The sequence below is a fragment of the Cryptomeria japonica genome, chromosome 1 (genome assembly GCF_030272615.1).
Source record: "Cryptomeria japonica chromosome 1, Sugi_1.0, whole genome shotgun sequence".
NCBI lineage: Eukaryota > Viridiplantae > Streptophyta > Pinopsida > Cupressales > Cupressaceae > Cryptomeria > Cryptomeria japonica.
In genome coordinates, this window is record NC_081405.1 from 74148108 (window position 1) to 74171895 (window position 23788).

General features: G+C 36.8%; 1 protein-coding gene across 5 annotated transcripts in view; it reads left to right on the plus strand.

Annotated features, from left to right (window-relative positions):
• The window catches only part of LOC131041906 (IMP-specific 5'-nucleotidase 1), a 117537-nt gene that overhangs the window by 82814 nt on the left and 10935 nt on the right, over positions 1 to 23788 (plus strand). Inside the window, exon 8 of one of the 5 annotated variants that reach the window (XM_057975148.2) lies at positions 5920 to 5938. The exons of the other annotated variants lie outside the window; for them this stretch is intronic. Coding sequence (XP_057831131.2) covers positions 5920 to 5923 — 4 coding nt within the window. The 3' untranslated portion in view covers positions 5924 to 5938. Of the gene's footprint in view, positions 1 to 5919; positions 5939 to 23788 lie in introns of those variants that run through there. 5 annotated transcript variants of the gene reach the window in all.

The window sequence follows — 23788 nt, forward strand, 5'->3', positions numbered from 1 at the left end:
ATTTCAGGCCTTCTAGATAAAGCATCGGCAACAACATTATTTTTACCTTTTACATATTCAATCTCAAAGTCATAAGCTTGAATTTTACTGATCCACTTCTGTTGCCTGTCTTTTAAATCTTTTTGACCCAAGAAATATCTCAAACTATTATGGTCAGTTTTCACCACGAATCTGCTACCAACCAAACACTGTCTAAATTTTGTCAATGCATGCATGATTGCCAACATTTCTTTATCATAGATGGAATATAATTTCTCAAGTTTATTAAGTTTCCTGCTTTCATAAACTATGGGATGTTTGTTTTGCATTAAAACTGCCCCTATTCCATCACCAGATGCATCGCATTCTAACACAAAAGGCTGATTAAAATCTGGAAGAGCAAGTACTGGACAAGAACTCAGTACCTCTTTAAGTCTCTCAAATACCTGTTGAGCTTCCTCAGTCCATTTGAATGCCCCCTTTTTGGTAAGATCTGTCAAGGGTGCCCCAAGCTGAGAAAAACCTTTGACAAACCTCCTGTAATAACTGCATAAACCAAATAATCCCCTTAGTTCCGTAAGGTTCTGTGGTGGTGGCCAACCCAAAATGGCTCTTATCTTTTCTTGATGAACCTGTACCCCTATTGCACTGATCATATGCCCTAAATACAAAATTTCAGTCATTCCGAATTCACATTTAGATGCCTTTGCATACAGTGATTGTGATTCCATTATACCAAGGACTATATCAATCTGTTTCAAATGCTCTTCCCAAGTTTTGCTATAAATCAATATATCGTCAAAGAATACTAGCAAAAATTTCCTTAGCCGTTTGTTAAAAATATGGTTCATAGAGGACTGAAATGTTGCCAGAGCATTTGTTAGACCAAACGGCATAACCAAGAATTCATAATGACCATAATGACAACGTAAAGCAATTTTATGAATGTCTTGTTCTCTTAACTTAATCTGATGATACCCTGATCTCAAATCAATTTTAGAAATATAGATAGCACCATGCAATTCATCTAACAATTCATCAATTCGAGGAATTGGATACCTGTTTTTGATTGTTTTCTTGTTAAGAGCTCTGTAATCAATACACATTCGAAGAGTTCCATCCTTCTTTTTGACCAACACTACAGAGGATGCAAAAGGACTAGAACTAGGTCTGATGTGTCCCATATCCAATAATTCCTTAATTGCTTTTTCTATTTCATCCCTGAATGTTTTAGGGTGTCTATAAGGAGTAGTAATCACTGGTTTAGCACCTTCTTCTAATTCAATAGTATGTTCAAAACCTCTATCAGGTGGGACTCCTGGAGGAATATCACTAAAAACCAAATGATGTGAATCTAATACTGTTAATAAATCATCTTGATAAGATTTAGATTCAAAGCCTGATACCTTGTTGGAGATTAAACATTGTGTTGACCATGCCACATCTCCATGTCTAAAAATAGCCTCCATTCTTTTAGCATTGACAATCCTGGGGCCACTGTTGGACATACCACGAAGGACTACCTTCTTATCATCAATTTTAAAAGAGAATTCCATTCTTTTAAAATTCTGTGTATATTCATCTAATGTTTCCATCCACTGTATGCCCAAGACAACATTAGTGTCAGCCAAATCAATCACATAGAAATCATCAGTAACAGTGTAATTGCCAAGAGTAATATTCAATTTAGGAACTTTATGAGTGCTAGACAAATTAGTTCCACCTGCTACTCTAACATCAAATCCTTCATGTTTTTCAGTCTGCAAACCACGTTTTTCCACAAGTGCTGCATCTATAAAATTATGTGTAGAACCACTATCAAGCATAACAATTACACGCTGTCCATTCAAAACTCCTCTAACTCTGAAAATATTATAATGTGGGGTTCCTGTCATGGATGCTATTACTCCTTCTCTTTGTTTGGTACCCGTTTCCGACTCAGTGTTCTGTGGTGCTCGTTCTATGTTAGGATCAACATTCTCGTCATCCTCACTGTCAGACATAACCTCAATATAATGAATTTTCCCCTTCCCTAAACATCCGTGTCCACGCTGCCATGCTTCCCTACAACTGAAACATAGTTTTTTCCTTCCGAGCTCTTCTCTTTCCTCTTTATCTAGCCTGTTTTTAGGGAAATCATCTTTGTTGAAAGGTTGTTTGTCCTTTTCCGGTTTAGGAGGTGGTCCTTTGTTAACAAATTTTCCTTTTGAAGATGGTTCTAATTCTCTTGCTCTTTTGACAGCTGTTTGTAAATAAGGGGGTTTAAGGATTTAACCCACCCTTTGAGGGAATCAGACAATCCATCTATAAATATCACAATCTTGTGTCTTTCTGAAATTTCAGTAACTAAGACAACCAATTTTTCAAATTCAGAAATATATTGTTCAACAGTTCCAGTTTGCTTAAGCTGAGTCAAATCCTTAAGATGTAATTCAGGATCTTTAGAATCAAACCTATCAATAAGTTTCTCAGTGAACTCAACATAAGTGCCTATCAAATTATGACCCAAGGTTATTTGTCCATGATGCCACCATTTATGTGCTACACCGTCAAGATGTAATGCAACATATTTAATCGCCTCTTCTTCCAACATAGGATTTAATTGGAAGTATGTATCTAGTTTTTGCACCCAAGCCCGAGCAGTTGTCTTACCTGAACCATCAAAATAAGGAATGGACATTTTCCCAATTTTTCTTTGTAATTCACTGTTATTTCCTCGCTGTCCTCTTGGCCTATGTTTCATTCTGACATCTAAATATTCTCTAAATGTCATTGATGATCTAAATTCTTCGCTGGAACCTAACCAGTCCTGATGTATTTCTCTTATTGTAGGTTCATTTTCAGGTGGCTGGTTTCTAGCAGTAAATGTAGGCATAAATGGTCTAGCTGTTCCCGTTCTTTCTGGCTGATTATTAACTGACTGTTCATCTCTACCCCCATTTTTTTGATGTTGATTATTCCGTCTTCCATTATTTTGGTGCTGGTTTATATTATTGGCCATAAACTGGGTCATCAAGTTGGTCATTCTATTAACGTTATCTTGCATATCTTGCTGACTTCTGATTAGCGCAGCCAATAGATCCCTATTGTTATCTGGGTCTCCCATGTTGGTGTCAAAGATAAGTTCCTCGTCAGTTTCTGTGTGGCTATCCTCAATTTCAAATGGAATAGATGAACTATTTTGTGCTAAAGGAGAGTTTGGAAATCTGTTCTGACGGGCCCTAGTACTTCGGAAATTATAATCTCCCTGGTGCATACTCAATTGTGCATTAAGTTTTCATGAAATTTGGATACCCTACAGGCTGGCAGGATGCAAAAAGCTCTGATACCATTGTAAAAATCCTAACTTGGTTCTTGCTAACACTCAATTTACAAACAGGTCACAATAGAAGTTTGTTGGTGTAGTAAAACCAATAGAGAAAATAACATCTTAAACAACATTCCTTAGGTGGTGTTTGCATTGATTCTTGAAATCATCGTTAAGTTTTAAACAACTTAGTGCAGACACTGCAGAAATGGAAATCAATTCATTCTTACATGAAGCAGAAGTAAGATTGATGGTATAGTGCACTTGGCTATTTGATTAACTTCACGTTGATCAGGATATACATGGCTTATGTTATATTGGCTTGGAACTCTAACTTCCTTAGTATTCCACGATGCCCGATTCTTCCTGTAGACGTCCGCTATGAAATGACATGGAACTTTGGCTTTCTTTGTATTTCACGATGCCCGATTCTTCCCATAGACATCCGCAAACAAATGACAATTACGGCGATACTGGTTATGATATCTGTGCTGGGAAATTCTCTTTCACGAACTCGGGGTGTACAAGGGAAGGTGACGTCTTGCCTTTGGCTCTCTCCGCGATCACCCGGTGCTCATCAAGTGTGGCGCGGAAACACTACGAAAACGGAACACTGCGAAAGATACACGTCGTCGGCCTCCACACTTCTGCTATATCCCGTGAATGCTTCGATGGTTCACGCGGTCAGGAAAGGTTCTTCGTAGCCCATATACGCGATATCGGGTTTCCTCCAATGAATGGATGTTGTTGTTGTGTTTGTGTTACACGGGGTCTGAAGGTAATCTGTGAAGAGTTTACACTTGACATCTGTAGACAATCTCACTTTGGTCCAATGTGAGATGTACACGAAGATGTACACGATTCTACAATTCTCCTGTCAACGCTCTCACGGTTATTCTTCTTCTTGCGTTATCTTTCTGATTCCAATAGGCCAGTACTGACTGGCGAAAGGAATGATTCAATCAAGGTTGATATCATGTGGATATCCAGTCTTCACTTCAAACTATGCTTTGATTATGATCCGATGCTCTGCCTATCATGAGCCCATCCTTTTATTAACAAGAGTTGGTTGAAAATTCCTGTAATGGTTAAGGCTAATTACGGCTAAACATATAATCGCAAAATATGTCTTATAAATATTAATTATTTATATAAGTGAATGGGAACTTTATATAAGATAACTAATATTCTATACATTCATAATCACTTAATTAGGGGGACATGACATACAAGCAAGATGTATGATCAACCATCCCAACAATAATGATCTCTCTAGTCTCGATGTTTGATTATCAAGAATCAATTGTGAACTCAATAGTCTTCCCTACTCCACCATGTGCAATTTGATATATGGAAAGGAGATTGGTTGACAAGGATGGACCACAAAGAACATTATTGAATGTGCCTTCTTCTATGCCAATAGATTCTTTCCCATAGACACACACGTGTTGTTCCCCATTAGGATGTGTGTTAAAGTACAAGGATTAAATGAAGAGAACATACCTTGTGATGAAGCCATATGATATGAATCTTCAGAATCAAGAAGGCATCTCTTTAATTTAGAACTCAGAGGTACAAAAAGTGTTGGGATTAAGGTGTCTCAAACTTTGAATTCTAGCATTTGATTTATTGATTATTTGATGTATTATTTATTTTATCCTAAGTTGTCATGTTAGTTTGTGGGATGGTGATGACTGACAAGGTTGCTAGATTTTAGGAAGTTGATGCCCACCTTAAAGGACCTATATTTTAGGCTATTTTGGTGTGTCATGTCATTAGCTGTGTGAGTTGACTATGATAGGTTATGACATGTTGCCATGTTGGGACTATGGTAGTTTCCTAGGATGACCAAGACAACCACTAGTTAGTTGTAAGAGTTAGGAGTTACTTTTGGTAGTTTGCATTTATTACATATGTGCCATGCATGCCAAGGAGAGTCAATTTGACATAGGAGGTATATCTTGGCATTTGAGAAGGTGAGCGGACATAGTAGGTGAGAGTTGTAACATGCATGTTGATTAGTGTTGAGTTCATGCATAGCAACTGTGTTGGACACCTTGCATGTTGAGGATTATGACATATTGCATAGTAGGTCAATTGGGACTTCTGCATGTTCTCCATTCTACAATTGCATGCATGCAGTGATTGTGGAGATGACACATGGTAGTCTTGGGCGCCTATGTTGCTTGTTGCAAATACTTGTAGTGTTAGCTCATTTTGTATGATAGGTTAAGGTTTTTTTAAGAGGTTGTCATGTTGTTAGAATTCTACCAGATTTTGTTGTATTGTGATTACTTCTGAAGATCTATTTCTTTGTGCAATGTATTATAATTAAGTTGTTGGTGATAATACAATAGAGTTGCGTATTTGGAGTGTGGATTTTTTCCTGTAAGGGTTTTCCCACTTATGTCATGGTGTTGTGGTTTACATTGTTTTATTTGTTTCAAGTTATCTTTGAATGTGCATTTGTTTGAAAATGTAATAGTTTAAGGGTTGGAAGAAATTTTTGCAATCCTCTCCTGCTTAGATTGGTGTAGGAAGCCATTTCTACTTACTTGACTTCCTTTCAAAAAGTGCCTTATCCTTCATCTTTTTTGTCAAATTAGCTGATTTAGTTGTCCTTGACTGTGTAGGTGATGATGGTGTAGAAGAAGTGGATGAACCATAAGACATTGTTGAAGGAAACTAAATATGGTTCTTTTGAAGAAGGTGCTTGAACTCATTAATCTTTTTTTATAACAACTATGCTCATCATGCCCAAGTTTTTTGCAATAAGCATACGGGTTTTTCCTTCTTAGCTTTATAGTCTTTAAAAGAGGTGAGAGGCTCATTAGATTCTTAGTTTTTGGTTTCTTCTTGCTTGCCTTTAGGGTTTGGGCCACCAATGCTCGACCTTTGCAAAGTGCATCGGATTGGATAAGCTTCACTTTCTCCCTAGTCAAATGGTCACAAAATGTTTCAAAAGAAGACATGGTAAACACATCATCTAGAGCATCCATGGTGAAATAAAAGGTAGACATAAAGACAACAAAATGGTCCTTTTAACTTAGTCTACAAAATTAAGAATATAGATTCCATATCAAATTTATCTTTCCCACTATGAACCAAGTGAGATCTCAAGGATTTTAACTTAACCAAATGATCTTCAATGGAAGGAAATGTATTAAGAAAAAGAGAAGTCAAATTTGATTCTAATTGCAAAACATAGAATTCATTAATTGTACCAAATAATTTTTTGTATTTATCCAATACATGCTTGGTGTTGTACGTTTCTCAAAGTGAAACAACAAATTGTAAAAAACATCAAAGCAATCAAATCTGTGGTCTCATCAAAATGTTCCTACAAAAACACCTCTCATTCTTCCTATTAAATTTAGGTTGATGTTCACCCAAAGTAGATCATAAACCCTTAGGAGCAATTGTTGCATCTTGATTTTCCATGTATGATACTCATGAGGAGTGAGGAGCTCAAATGAATATGAATTTTTCATTAGAGCAATAAACACCAATAGAGAAAATAGACAATATATTATAATAATTTGATATCATACGTCCCAAATTTGGATCAATTATTGAAAATGAAGCTCCCCAAGCAAAATTAACCACTAATTTCAACAACATGAACTAGAAATGAGCCAAAGTACTAAAGTCACTCCAATTTGAAATTCTAATGTCTATGGCGGAATTTGGAAAATGTACTGTAGTGCTCAGAAATATTTTTCCAACACAAATAAGAAGTAAAATATCAGACGCTGTGAGCAAAAGTTATGGCTTGTCAAAGATTAAAAGAAAATTTGAGCTTCAAATTGAAATACTGGGCACTTGTAGTGAAATTTGGAAAAATATATTCATCATTGTGAAGTGCTTGGAACTAGCTAGCTTTTCGATGCTAATAAGATGCTGGAAATTTGATAACTTGGCAAAAGTTATGCCTCTTGAAAAAAAATATCCCTTTTGGAAAATAAAATAAGGTCACCACCTTTGAATTGGCAAGATTGTTGTCAGGGTGAGACTTGGGTGGTTGACAAGTTGAAAGGTTTATGGTGTTGCTCGAGAGGAGTGGAGCATTGGGTGAGTGGCTAAGTCTAGAGAAGGGGTATGAAGTGAGCAGTGAAACCCGGAATTGGTGTTGCATCAACGACGATTTCATCTGTTGAGTGGCATTGAGCGGGGTGGTGGCTCCCATGTGTTGCCAATGGAATAAGCCCCCCCTTCAGTTGGAAAAAACCATTCGTTGAGGCCCCCACTTGTAATCAAATCCTTAAAAATCTATATCAAATATGATTTTTTTTTTAATTTAGAAATCTTTGATTTTTGTACCTTTGATTTTGCAATGTTGACGTAGACTTGATGCTAACTCTATGTCGCCGATGATGGTTGACCATGGATTTGTGGACTTGTATGATTGAGTATTTCATAGACTTGACATGATTGTTGATGGTTGGTGATACATTGATCGCATAGTATGATTGTACAAATTCTCTACAACTGTACATATTTTTTAATTGATTTTCTTCCAAAACCCTAAAAAATGGTCAACGTTTTTCAACTCTAAACTATAGTGTTTTATATGAAAATATAGGTTTTTTAGCCTTTTGAACTCAGTATTGAGGTCTATTTTGCCCAAAAATGCATCCAACAAAAGATCTTGGTTAAATCTCTCCCAAATTAAGAAGGGGCTTCTAGTTTTGAGTTGCTCTAATATTGTGTAAGAGAGACACCAAACACAAGCAACTAGGATCACATGCAAAACTAGAGCATGAACTTTCACAAGAGATGTAATGTCCCCATTTTTGTGAGCATTAGAGTTCGAGGGATTAGCCTATTATTTTGACTCTTGTAGGATAACATGGTTGTATAGAGAGTCTAAGTGGGAGTTCTAGGGCCTTTGCAGTCAGTGTGTGGACTTAGTTGAGGGGCTTACTATTTATAGTAAGTCAATCTGGTAGTTGTGTTATCTTTAGTCAGGGCAACTGGACACATGGGGGTTATTCAGTGTTGACTCCAACTTCAAACGGCATGTCAAAAGATTAAATATTGAGGGAGATATTAATATTTTAGTGGTTAAGTTATTAAATTAACTTATATGGATATTATAAAGTCATAAAGTGACTTTATTAAAATTAAAAGCCACTTAAATATTACAATGTGATTTTTATTAAATTACTTAAGTGAATTTGGATGCCCAAAAGCAAATCAAACTATGGAGAGTAAATTAAATACATTTAAATGACTTTGGGTGTACTTTCTTGGGAAACGTGCCATTTGGAGTTATTATAAAGATATTATTAACTTTATTTAAAAGTGGGCCACTTAAATAATATAAAGCGAATATCGAAAGGGTATGTCCAAGTGGGGAATTAATTCAAATGTTGCATAAAGTATATTAAATACATTTTAAATGTATTTAACTCCCTTCAAGAGGAAATCACACTTTTTGGAGAATTATGCCTTTTTGGGTTTATAAAGGCAAAGCAAGCAATTCAACCTCTATTATTGATTATTGATTATTTGACATTGCTTGTTATTTTGCTTTGTGGAATTCTTTGACAAAGGTTTCAGAGGTTTGGCCATTTGGAGAACGAAAATTCTTCGTGGTTCTGTGATTGTGAGGCTGTGGAAGATCAGCCGAATTATTGCAATTGTGAAGATTTCATTCATGAGTCTTATTGTGCTTCAACAGGGATTCTTTTATCTAGATATTGCAGATTTTTCAATAAGGAAAGGGCAAATCAGGTTAGACGCCCCTTTTAGCAGCATACTTCATTTCAATAAGCAACTGTGCAATTTCCAGTTTCTGGCCGTACAATTCAGGCTTGGCACGTGGGGTCCAGGAAAGGGATGTTTCGTCCTGGAGGGCTGAAATGCATGCCTTCTTGCATTTTGGTTGCACAATTTCCAATGCCTAGCACATACAGCGTATTCCATCACTTTTCTGGCTTGAAGAAATAATTTCTTGGACTTGTACACCTATTTTGGTCAGTTTCTGAGTTTTGGCTGGAAAGTTCTAGAATTTTCTTATTTAAATAATACGAGGACCTCCGGGTATGTTTTATGTATTAGTTTCAATTGTAGCAGTTACTTGATTCTTAATATAGTTGCAATTGCTTTATACTTCTTTTCAATTCAGTTTTATGTGCATTTCTTGCTTGGCGCGCTTGTTATTTTTTGTTTAAAATTCTTCAAAACTTTTGAAAATACAAAAACAAGACAACATTTGTATGAGTAGAAGAGTTAGTATCAGCAGGGTTCTTATAGGGGTATCAGAGCGGTTTCTTGCCACCATGTTGGGGTTTGATTTAAACATTCATGGAGCTCACATAGTTGATTTTGAGAAACCGACACTCATAAGTTCAAGTTATGGGTTACTATAGTATTGTAGGGAAATCCAAGGAAGAGATCGAATAGGATGCCATCAAGATGAGGGAAAGATGTGAACAGGAAGCTCGTCGACTCCTTGAGGACTATCAAAATATGCCAGATGCTTTTAAAGCACAACACTCGTAATAATTTTCTGGACTTTGTTGTTATCGTGAGGCCTGACAGGATTGGGTTGGTAAAGTACATTAGGAGGGTGTATAAGGAGGCAATTACATTCAGTCAGGGGCATAGTGTGAGCAGGTATGGTAGAGCTACTAAATTAGATTATGAAGGTGGTTCTTGTTGGAATCCAAGAACACTGAGAGGGGGGGGTGAATCAGTGTTCTACCGGTGTGATCAATTTTAACCTTATTAACAAAGTAATTCAGTAACCAATAACCATAAAAGAATGTAATAGTAAGTAGAAATGATGCAACCACAAGAACATACACCATAACACCGAGATTTATACATGGAACACCTCAAAGAGGAAAAACCACGGTGGGATTGGTGACCCACAATATCTATCCATTGGCCAAGTGAATAAATATTACAATAGGGGCTTGCACATGCAGGAAGGCCAACAACCTAGAGCGCACTGCTCAACACAAAAGGAGCCTCATTGACTACAAACACCAAATACTGGTTTATAGACAAAATTTTGAACTCAGAGAATGCATCGACTATGCTGGATGAGTTCCGGTTCAAGCACTGTTTGTACCGGTTTTCACACTATCCTCCTTTACCAGTAACTTACTTCGCATCCCAAACCTCTAAACCAATAACCAAGACCAACTACAAAATATTATATTTGCATTCAGTCGATCAACATTGCTCGCACAATATCACACCACTATATATTCCTTCTCTCTGTATGTATATCCAAAATAAGCTAATCGGACAGACTTAAATACCCTTCCCAATCATAAATATGAATGCCTTATGTCGGCTTACAAAGATATTACAATTTATTTACATGTTGGCCTAGACAAAAATAAATACATTAAATTTCGTGACCGATGCCACTGATTGTTGCCGTGTAAACCTGTCGGATCAATCTCCTATGTTGGCCTCATATACCGGTTCCTAGTTTGCCAGTTTCCCTTGTCTGCCAGATGACTTAAATGCCGGTTGCCGAATCATGAATACCAGTGAGTACCGGTTAAGTGTCCAACCCAAAATGATGTGTGTTGCCATCAATGACAACACAACTAAACCGGATGAGTGTCAATTGCCAACAGTTCTACTTCCAAGTTCAATGATAAGGTTACAAGAACTCCCATAATGAGCAGGAATGAAATTAGAAGATAAGGTCTATGCTTCACTTGCAAAGGTTTTTGGGAGCCTAACCACCAATGCACAGATAATGAGGTAAAGGAGCGTGATGAAGACCTCAGATGCATTGAAGAGGAAGCCATGAAGGAGGCAGATTTGGAGATGCACTTGTTGCATGAAGATGATGAGATTCATGAGTCACATCATTTGGAAGGACAAAGAGGATCCCATGATGAAGCCATTAAGATTAAGGAGACTTATACACATGCTGATTTACATTGCAGCCAAACTATTGAGCTTAATCATGATGTAGATATGTTAGAAAATGACAAAAATGTTGTGGAAGGATCTACCAATGTTGGCACGCGAGTTGGAAGTGTCAAAGATGAGGAATGTGCAAAGGATACAAGCTCTAACAGTTCTGGTTTTGTAGCAGCAATCACAATTCTTTGCACTATCATGAGGTAACAAGCATTCCACGTGTGGAAGAGGGTTGTATGAAGATTCCTAGCAATGACACTCAAGATTTGGGTGTTAAAAATGATTTATGCGTTAAAAATTCAAGTCACAACAATTCTGTTTAGTATATCAGATGTTGGAAGATGTGAACAAGACACAGGTCATGTGTGATGGATGGTTGCAAAGAGCTAAGAAGGCAAGGTTATTGGCTGCCCAAGCGAAACAACGTTTGCAAGAAATTGAAGAACGTTGCAACCAGCTAGATCAAGCAATGAAGCAAGGGGAGTCACACCTTAGATCTCTAATTCTTCCAAGGGAAGAACATATTAAAGTTGAGCATGCAAAGGAGGAGCTTCTTGAGGTAAGCAAGCATGAAGAATATGTGATTATGTGTGAACAAGAGAAGAGGTATGATTTAGAAAATTTTGTTGGTACACATAACTTGCATCTTGAGACCCATGAGTTATCTTTGGTTGAGAGGCCATTAAATGCTCAAGCCTTAGAGATGTGTGACCACGTTGAATACACACTTAGTGGATCAGCCACTAATGTCATTGCTACACATGAGGTTGGGAAAGAGTTAGATCATTTCTTCATCATGCGAGAGCAGCATGGGGATGATACTCTATCATCCTATGTACCTGTTGGTATCCTTAGCATCCCCCTAGGTCTGTCTTGCAGTTTTGAGGGTGCTGTTTGGTTTCACATCAGCAACATAAGAGGGGAAATTACATGTTATTCGACACCTATGGGGGGGATTCAGCACATCCAGGACAATTCAGCGAATGGTGGAGATTGTTGCTGTGTTGTGGGTACTCTCAGTTATTCCTATCTCCACAGAGCATATGGATGTGTGTATTATTTGCATTGGGATTTGGGTGTTGACAAAGTTGGCACTACGGTTTGGATGGGTCCCATTGGTTGGCTTCACCACTTCTGGCATGGTGAAGTTGAGATCAGATTTGAGCAGGGGAGGTCTGGGAGTGTTTCTCATGGTAGATTTCGATACTGGCTATGGGATCCAAGGATTGTTCCAGCTCGTGGATTGCTTCTTCCTTCTATTGGGGTTGACTTAGTTGCACTATACAATGGTATCATTTATGATGCCACATGGTTTGGAGGGAGTACTCTACAGAGTGATTTGGGATCCTGGCATTCAACCGAGCATTGAGTATAGAGTTTGGGATTCTTTGGGTACATTGAGATTCCAGACAGGGTTTACAGTTGAGCATTGCAACATGTTCAGTGTGCTGAGAGTATACCGGTTTATCCTTGGCCTTCTTGAACATGTTTTGATTTTGATGCACTATTTTTGTGTGCAGGGGTTGGATAGTTGGCATGATGTTTATCCCTGTGCAGTTGTGTTTATGTTGGTGCTACAGGAGTTGGTGGGAGATGAGTGGGACATTTAACAGTTCATCTTTTGGACCTCTGGTGGAGTGGAGTTGCTTTTCAGTAGAGATTGCTCGAGGACAAGCAATTTCAGGGAGGGCGGACTGTAATGTCCCCATTTTTCGTGAGCATTAGAGTGCGAGGGATTAGCCTATTATTTTGACTCTTGTAGGCTAACATGTTTGGATAGAGAGTCTTAGTGGCAGTTCCACTTCTTCAGTTCAGTTTTGGGTTCAATTCCAAGGCCTTTGCAGTCAATGTGTGGACTTAGTTGAGGGACTTACTATTAATAGTAAGTCAATTTGGCAGTAATGTTATCTTTAGTCAGGGCACTTGGACACATGGGGGTTATTAAGTGTTGACTCCAACTTCAGACGACATGTCAAAAGATTGAATATTGAGGGAGATATTAATATTTTAGTGGTTAAGTTATTAAATTAACTTATATGGATATTATAAAGTCATAAAGTGACTTTATTAAAATAAAATGCCACTTAAATATTATGGACGCCCAAAAGCAAATCAAACTATGGAGAGTAAATTAAATACATTTAAATGTATTTAAATAACTTTGGGTGTACTTTCTTGGGAAACGTGCCATTTGGAGTTATTATAAAGTTATATTATTAACTTTATTAAAAAGTGGGCCACTTAAATAATATAAAGCGAATATCGAAAGGGTATGTCCAAGTGGGGAATTAATTCAAATGTTGCATAAAGTATATTAAATACATTTTAAATGTATTTAACTCCCTTCAAGAGGAAATCACACTTTTTGGAGAATTATGCCTTTTTGGGTTTATAAAGGCAAAGCAAGCAATTCAACCTCTATTATTGATTATTGATTATTTGACATTGCTTGTTATTTTGCTCTATGGAATTCTTTGACAAGGGTTTCAGAGGTTTGGCCATTGGAGAACAAAAAGTCTTCGTGGATTTGTGATTGTGAGGCTGTGGAAGATCAACTGAATTATTGCAATTGTGAAGGCTTCATTCAAGAGTCTTATTGTGCTTCAACAGGGATTCTTTTATCTAGATATTGCAGATTTTTCAATAAGGAAAGGGCAAATCAGGCTAGACACCCCTTTTAGTAGCATACTTTATTTTAATAAGAAACTGTACAATTTCCAGTTGCTGGCCATACAATTCAGGCTTGGCACGTGGGGTCCAGGAAAGGGATGTTTCGTCCTGGAGGGCTGAAATGCCTTCCTTCTTGCATTTTGGTTGCACAATTTCCCATGCCTAGCACATACAGGGTATTCCATCACTTTTCTGGCTTGAAGAAATAATTTCTTGGACTTGTACACCTATTTTGGTCAGTTTCTCAGTTTTGGCTGGCAAGTTCCAAAAGTTTCTTATTTAAATAATACGAGGACCTCCGGGTATGTTTTATGTATTAGTTTCAATTGTAGAAGTTACCTGATACTTAATATAGTTGCAGTTGCTTTATACTTCTTGTCAATTCAGTTTTATGTGCATTTCTTGCTTGACACATTTGTTATTTTTTGCTTAAATTTCTTCAAAACTTTTGAAAATACAAAAATAAGACAGCATTTGCATCAGTAGAAGATTTAGAATCAGCAGGGTTCTTACAAGAGAATAGCAAGAATGACTGCTTGATTATTGATGCAATAATGATACAATGATACAAATACAATGAATACACATGAGAGGCCTTGCTCATATAGGTAAGGTGAAGGTATAGGACAACACAACATTATGACAATTGTCACAATCATATGACGAGACAAAAAATAAATGCCCTAAGTGCCCTAAGTAAACTTAATTAGGTTTCAATAGGACCTAGATGGGAACTAGTTAGGTAACATACCCTATTCACATCAATAGTTTCTCTATTTCTATTAGGAGTTTCTTTGTTTTTGTTGGGAACTTGCATCAAAATTTTGACTTGTAGAATATTAGTAGAGTTCATTTGTGAGATACATTCTCAAAAATCCTTAATGCTCATTTATAAAAAGAAAGAAGTTTTATTCATTGAGAAAATTGTGGTTTAAATGTGGGGGCTGAGATAACATGAAAAACTTTAAAAATTCTGAGATCATTTTTGTTGCAATGCCAAGAGATTCATGGAGTCATTTACCTAATAGTAGTTATCCCCTAATTAATGTTAAAGTTATTTGCTACATTTTCCTAATCTTTCATATTACCATCTAATGGCCAAATGCTTCTTGTTATTCCCTAATTTTTAATATAAAATTAATTTAATTAAACATTCTAATATTTAATATATAATTAACTAATTTAAATTATTCTTTGATTTATTTATAATTTTTAGTCAATATATATATAGTTAGAGACATTACATTTTTATACATGGCTCATATATATTTATATATATTCTGTGTATGTATGTATGTATATGTATATGTATATGTATGTATGTATGTATATGTTTTTGTATTAATGAACCTAAAATGAACTCAACATCAATTTTTTTTGGTTGAATCTTTGAAACCAAACTTGAACCAGTATCAAGATCTGCAACTTAACTACTATAAAAAGTGGTCATGAAATAACCTTGGGGCATAATTAGATGTCCACAGATCCAATTGGATTCCAATTTCTTAAATCCGTACTTCAAAAGTTTTGGGCCCTGGGCGTGCTCCAATGGATACAATTAAAAATTTCAAAGCCTTGTCCTTGAGAGTTCAGAGCTTTTGCGTATTTCCTCCATATTGAGTTCAACTTGAGAAGGGATTTGCATTTTCAAGTGACACCCATTTTCTGTTTTGGTGGAACTATTAAGCATTATTAATGATTCTTTGGACACGTAACAGAACTTTTTGGAGATTTTCTCTGTTTGTGGTGGAAGGGTCATTGAAGATAATTATTCTGTAATTTGGATGGGTTGGAGGAGCTGGAGCTGGTGAGGATGCTATGGCCTCTTAATGATACAAGATTTGTGGCCCTGAGAATGATCTAGAGTAGAACACATCTGGTTTGTAGAGTTGATGAAGGGCTGTGGGAAATGCTAGATATTTTAGAACAAGCATAAGAAGGGTGGAATACTGATGAAAATTTCTATATTTTCATAATTTTGATACTGAAAATTTCCTTCATGGCATTCCATTGTGTTGCTAAATGTAATTTGTGTTTGAAAATTAGGTGTTTCAACTTTGCAAATTTCCTATGGTTGATTTACTTTTTATTTAATGTATTTTCATAATTATTTGACATAATTTATAATACATATTATTAAATATTTCTGCTCCACCAAAAAGCGGCATGAGATTTTGAGTTGGCACTTTTGCCACTTATTGGTGCTTAGAAAATTGGTTCATTAGTTTTCAAAAGACTATTATGGGAAAACTATTTTTAAGGATGTTATGGTAGATTCTGACGACTATGAAGGCTAGGAATAGAAAAGATTAATTTGGATGTGAGAATCGTCTTGGATGGATTATTTATGTTGAATTATGACAAGGTGGGAGTCATGCATTATTTTTGGAGATTCCACATGTGTGAGGGGTGTGGGAATCTATGTCTCCATTTTTGGAGTTATTTTTGGGTCTGTATGGCCATTTTTGGCACCTAGTTTTGCCCCATGGTATTATCACTTGGTTTATAGTACCATTTGTGGTATATTGTATTATGTTTGCTTATATATTGAGGCTATGGGATAGTAGTTTATTAAGATTGAGTTTGTAGGTACACATGTTACTAGAATGTTGCCAAAATTACTCATTGAAGATTATTGACATCACACTCCTGTGAAGATTTGCATCGCAGTGCGTTCTAATTCTTTATCAAATCCATAACATATTGTGTAGGTTTTGGAATGGGGGTTTTCATTACATAAATCTCTGTGTTATAGTTTCTTGATTATTTTAGTTTTCTATGTGTTTCTTCGCTTACTTTAATAAGTTAGATCAAATTTTAAGTTATTTGCATAATCTGCCCTTTAAGATTAGTGCTGGAAATGTATTCAACACACCTTGCTTCCTTACAAGTGGTATCAGAGATTGGTCAGTTTTGGTTCTAGTTATGGGTGGTTGGGTTTTATTGAGCTAATTTATATTGAGTGGGAGCTTGTGTAGAAAGAGAGCTTTGTGATCATTATTGCAAGAGTAAAAATAGCAAGCACATTAGGGAGAAAAGAGGTAGAAAAAGTTTCCTGGTAATAACTTTGAGATGTGGAAGCTGAATATAGAAGATTTGTTAATTGATCATGATTTGTGGGATGCTGTTGATGGAAAAGCTCAAAGACTTAAGGATGCTACTTTGGCTGTTTAATATGATGTTATGTTTCATTAAGCAAAATGTCTAATCAGGTTGTGCTTGACATACTTTATTTTAATCAGTCTCCACGAAGAATCCACTCCATAATTAATGTGAAAGAAACTAGTTGAGATCTACTAAGCTAAATCTTTAGTTAATAATTTTTTTTAGAAAGAATTTATGTTTTTTGAGAATGGAAGGTGGATGAATTGTAGACCACACCACTTGGAAGCATTTAGTATGTTATTGTGAAAATGGAAGAGGAAGAGAGGTCAAATTTTGCTTTGTTCTTTGCTTGACTCTTTGGATTCTCTTGTTATAGCTATATGAAGCACTTATGTAACCTTGGAAGTTGAAGTTGTAGGTTCTTTCATTTTTGAAAAAATGAAATATAAAGTTTATTAGCACCAAAGAGGCCTTAAATTATGTACGAGGAAGAAAGCATGAAAAATCTAAATCCAAATCTAAGGGGAGATCCAAATCTCCTAGAAAGTACAAGGTAAAATGCTGGAATTGCTGTAAACCTAGTCACTTTTGAAAGGATTGTAAAGAAGAAAAGAAAAAGAAGTATGATTCTAATTCTAAATCTAAGAAGGAAGATGGTGACACATTCATTGTAGCCATGGCAACCTGTGTAGGTAATGATGCATTGTTAATTGATTCATAAGTATCTTTTCACATGACCTCAAATAAAAATTTGATGGGGGTAAGGTGTACGTGGGTGATGATTTATATCTAACCATTGTTGGTTGTGCTAAAGTAAAAACCAAATTTCTAGATGGAAGGATTAAATTGTTTGATGATGTGTTGCACATCCCTAGGCTATTTTGTAACTTATTATATGTGAGTAGACTAATAGATATGGGTTTGTTGGTTGTCTTTTTTGAAGTAGGTTGTAAGATGGTTAGAGGTTCTATGGTGATTGTTAAAGGCATGAGGTTTGACACTCTGGTACAAACTTGATGCATGCACAATTGGTGCAATAGTACTTTTGTGAAGACCAAATCTGATACTACATTGGATAAAGACATGATTACTACTTTTGTAGATGGTTGTGGTTTTCAGGTGTTTAACGGTGCTCATTATGAAGACTATGTCATGGTACTAGAGACTTGGCCACATTGGGGAGAAAGGTCTTAGGACCTTGAATAATAAAAATCTTGTTGAAGGTTTAATTGATTTAAATCTTGTATTTGATTTTTGGAAAGAAAAACCATGTTAATTTTACTCAAGTTCTCATAAATCTTATGCTTTTTCAAATATTATTCATTTTGATTTGTTTGGTCTTGTTGATGTTCCTTCAATCGCAAAATCCATATATTATGTTTCATTTATTGATGATTATAGTAGGACATGGGTTTATTTCTAAAGAGTAAATCTGAAGTTTTTTTAGTCGTTGTAAAGAATTTAAAGCGATGGTTGAGTTGCAAATTGGAAAGAAAATTAAATGTTTGAGGACTAAAAATGGTGATGAATTTTTCTTTATGATTTTGACAAATTCTATAGAGTTTGTGGTGTTTAGAGACAAAAGACAATTCCATATTCCCCATAACAAAATTAAGTTGCGAAAAAAATGAACAAGACTTTGATCATGAAGGTTAGGAGTATGCTTACAGGTGCTACATTGGAGCAAAAGTTTTGGGCTGAAGATGTAGCTATTTCTTGCTAATTGCTTAACAAGTTTTCTACAACTCTTGTTGATAAAATGCCTATGGAGACATGGTTGGGTCAAAAGCCTCCTTTGAGACATCTTAGAGTTTTTAGTTGTGAGACACATGCACATGCGCCAAAGGAGAAGTGAACAAAGGTGTGGAATAAGTTTGTAAAATGTATCTTCATTGATTGCAATCATGGTGTGAAAGGATAAAAGCTTTGGGATCCTATAGAATAAAATATTTTATTTAGAAGTGTCATTTTTAGAGAAAGTAAGCCTTTTGTTACATTGTGACTATAACAAAATGAAAAGAATGAAGTGATTCAACTCCCTCTTATGCTCGAGAAAGTTGAGTCAATTCTTCAAGATGGACAAGACATTAGGAGAGCTCATCAATCTTTGAATTTTTGGAAAATGAGGAATAACCTTCACCTCAGCTTGTTGAAAGGTCTACAAGGCATAGACAACCACGTGAGAGGTATGGGTATTTTTCTGATGATTGGAGATGTATATTTGCTTTGAATACTAACATTGATGACAGAGATATTTTGAAGAAGCAGTGGATATGAATGATGTAGAGTCTTGGAAGATATCCATGGAAGAAGAAATGAAAGTTTTGGAAAAGAATGATATATGGGACCTTGTACCATTGTATGAAAGACATAATCCTGTTGAATGTAAATGGGTGTTCGAGAAAAAGATTGGTTTAGATGAAAGTATTGAGAAATATAAAGCGCTGTTGGTTGCAAAAGTTTACTCTCAAGTAAGGGTGTTGATTAAGGTGAGATATTTTCCCCTATTGCTAAAATGACATCCATTAGATTCTCGCTTTTTATTTCAGCAACTTATGATATAGAGATTGAGTAAATGGATGCGAAGATACCTTTCCTTCATGGTGATTTGGAGGAAGATATTATATGACATAGCTAGAGCACTACGTGGTGAAAGGTAAATGTAATTTGGTTTGTAAATTAAAGATTTTTTTTTATGGCCTCAAACAAAGTCCTAGGATGTCTTACTAGAAGTTTGATACATCTATGTTGAGTTTGGGTTTTGAACATTCTAAATCTAATCATTGCATTTGTTATAAAACTAATGGTGATTATTTCTTAGTTATTGCTTTATAAGTTGATGTATTGTTCATTGGAAAAGGGAATGTTTTGATTTTAGAGCTTAAAACTTAACTCTTAACAAAGTTTGAAATGAAAGATCTTGGTGTTACAAGACACATTTTTGGAATGGAGATCACAAGAGATAAATAGAACAAAAAGCTATAGTTTAGTTAGAGTAAGAATGTGAATTCAATATTATAGAGATTTAACATGCAGTTTTGGAGATCATCATGTTCTCTCTTTTCTTTCGGAATGAAGTTATTGGTTTCACAATGTCTTATATCCCCATCTGAGATACAAGCACAAGCAAAGTGTCTTACCAAGGTGCAATTGGAGGTTTAATGTATGCTATGGTTTATACATGACCAAACACCAAACATTGTCCAAGTACTTGAAGTTCTTTCCTATTATGTGTTTTGTTGGTTGAAAATTTTGTACACTTGGGAAGATGTGCAAAATTGTGGTTTCAGCTACAGTGTGCGAGTATAAAACTCTCCTAATTAAAGGGAAGCTCCCCCTTTCCTACTATTACTTACTAAACCCTAATCTAATTTGGGTGGGACAACATCCTTTTCTCTTTTTTTAGAAAAGACGATATTCTTTTCTCTTATTTCAGAAAAGAAATTACAACAATAGTAAATACAGAAATGAGACTTTTTGTAGGATTTTTGGAACATAAAGGGAAACAAAGTTTCCATGAAAGCAAAAAGACCTCTGTCACTTCCTCGGGACGGGAAAACAGAAAGAAGGCTCAAAGTCTTCAACTATCTATTCTCCTATCAACCTTTTAAGATGATTTTCTGCTAACCAAGCACAATATGTAGCAACTCAAAGTCTAACTACATGATGCACCTCTTATGCACAAACATAGAAAATAAAAGCAGCCCAAAGTCTGCAAGTTATCTTCTTACTTGAGCTTTCTACACTGGCTTCAAATGTGACAAGCAGTTCAAAGTTTGTAGTATCAAATCTTAAAACTAATCTAAAACTCCAAATGCAATAAGCAGCTCAAAGTCTGCAAGATTGAGCCTGAATCCCTCTTGTATAACACCTCAAAACTCACAATCAATCTCTAGATTATGTCGTCACATAACACCTTGAATCAACATAAAGTTTGAAAGCAATTTGCCTCTATTAATTGATTGCAATCTAATTTACAACTAAGCTCAAAGTCTTAGAGTGTACATACAAACTGGCAGAGTCTTGTTGCATTGCCAAAAGATATCAATTACAATAGACCCCCTCAAGTATTTATAAGAGAGGAGGTTAGAGAAAAAGGTGGGAGGATCCCAATTAACTTTAGAAATTCTCTCAACCACCATGACTTATTCCAACTACAGTCCTAATTTAACTCAACTTGTAGTTGCTTTACATGTAATTACATTTTACAAAGATGCAAGTGAAAGTGACACTTGCAATTACAAAACTTGTTTTACATGTAACTTGTCAAAACAAAATTACAAATACACAATTGAAACTATTCTCTGTGTTAGAAGACACGACCCTAACTACATCATTCTTTGTCTGTGATGATCTTCGTGCTGCTTCAGGATGCTAGAACTTGAAGTATTTAGGATTGGTGAAGACATCTCGAACCGGAACGGGAATTTGTATCCTTAATGATCTTTGTGTCCTTGGCCAATGAACTTCAATTTTATCTTCTTGCTTGTGGTAGTACTGGCTTTTCAAGAGGGAAGTACTTTGCAAGGCTGAAGTAAGAAGCCTATCTCTGTCTTGAAAGCATTCTATGCTCTCAATCTTTCATATCACTTATCCATCTCCTTGTGTGGCTCCGTCATGTTGTTGTTCTTTCTTTGTATCATCCTCCAATCTTGGAATTTGCTTGCAGAATAAGGCCCATGCCTTAATTTATTGATTTGGTAGGCTGTGTGTGCAAACAGGACTGACATGGGTGAGACAAAGGGACTGCAAAAGTGGGGCTTTGAAGACTACATTACATGTGTGGAAAAACAAGAGCATTGACTTGCAATTGTGGAGAACGAACATGCAACTTGTTGATGTGTTTTTCACGCACATGCGAACACAGAATAAAATACCAAGGTATCTTATCCTCTCTTGAACAAAGTTTCCTGAATGCTGAAGATTTCGCCTAAGGATCAATCGGGGCAACTCCAAGGTTCTTATACGTAGGTTCTCTACTTGTGGATAAACTCAATTTGGTCTAATGTGATTATGCTGGAATCACAAGGGGACTTACATTCCAATGCCTGAGTGTCTGATTTGCTAGAACGTGAATCCTATCTACTGGCTGGAAGATAAAGAAATATCAAAAGATACAGGGCTCAAAAAGTCTACTCTAAGACCTAGAATGCGAGAAGATAGATGAACGACTAGGTGGAGTCCTACTGGGTTGGGTCTCACCATCAGGCCGAACAATTCAACACCAACTCAGTGCGATCTTCTAAGGGATGCTTTGAATATGTTCAAATCGTACACCATCAGACACTGATCACCATTCAAGATAATGCATGAACGATAGACGTTTAATGACTCGAGATTAAGCTCATTCTATGCCAGTTGACCATGCAGGGCGCACTTACAGGCAGCAAGAGGCTAGTGGTTTGGACTAGGCGGATTCCACACTAGTACATTCAATAACTTCCTTCATTCAATCTAATTATTTACCATCTAAAGTGAAGATTGTTGGCGGCAATATTGTACACGAAAATAAAACTAGTTAATTAAGTTGTAATTGTGTTGGTTAGTTGGCAATCAAGGGGTGGCAGTTGCGGTGCGACGGTTGGCGGTCGCACCCCCTCGGTATCTTTATATACTTCCGAATGTAACTTGGGACAGGTGAACGACTAGGAATGGAATAGCATCTCTTATATTGCATCTGATATCTATGGCATTATTATTCTGCATTCCGTGTTTTATCTGTGTACTTTAAGTTATTCACTCGAGAGGGTAACCATTTGGCGCCGTTGCCTAGATGTACTCGGGAATGGAAGACGTGGATGGCGCAGGGACACGATGGGCCTACCCGTCGGTGAGATTAACCTAGAGGCCGACGACGTGCAAATGGAACAATCGTCGTGGGATGTAGAGCGTGATGGCAAGAGACGAAGGGGAAATTGAACCCTGTAATAATCCTGACACAATGTTGAGATAAATTGTGGCCGAAAGGAAAAATAATAAAAGTTTTTTTTGTGTACATGGCGTGTGCTTGCTATGTACGGAAGTGATTTATGCCCAATATATTAAATAAAGATAGAAATAAAAAAGTAGAAACGGACGAGTGGGAGGCCGTGCAGAGGGCCTTGATTCCGGAGCAGCAAGTAGAACGTAGACGGAGGCTGAGGCAACTTGCCAAAGGACGACCTGTCGAAGGGTGGCCCGAGGGGAACCAAGGAGGTGTCACGGAGGGTGCAGAAGCTGACGGAAATTTCTATGCGTTGCCAGAACACCGTAGGGTGCGGAGCCACGAAGAGTTTCTAGAGGAAACAAGGTTAAGGAGAGATCTAGTTGAAGAGACCCGGGATCGGTTCTGAAACTTATCCCTTACACCACAAAGTGAGGATCACCAAAGGGAGCCAGGAGTGGGCGTGGGTGACAACGAAGGGGAGGATAACCGTACGGGAGGTGCCACACTCGGCAGGCAAAACACCGTATCTCCAGTCACCCACGCAGGACACACCATCGACAACGGAGGGACTGGTGCAGGGGCACAGACACAGCCACAGCCACCTCCAGGAAGACAACCCCCCATCGATGGGGAGTAAACAAAAACTGCCGAAGTTCAATGGCGACGGGAAGGAAGATCCCATCCGCCATTGTCGAACGTGCAAAACCATATGGTCAGCGAACTGTGTTACCGACCAAGACGAATAGGTAACATAGTTCCCAACAACTTTAAGGGGAGTGGCCATAGACTGGTACTCAGACATGGATAAGGCCAAAGTCGGCACATGGCCCGACCTGAAGGAGGAGTTTGGGATAGAGTTTTGCCTCCTGAGAGATCACAACGAAATAGTCATCAAGATCTATGGA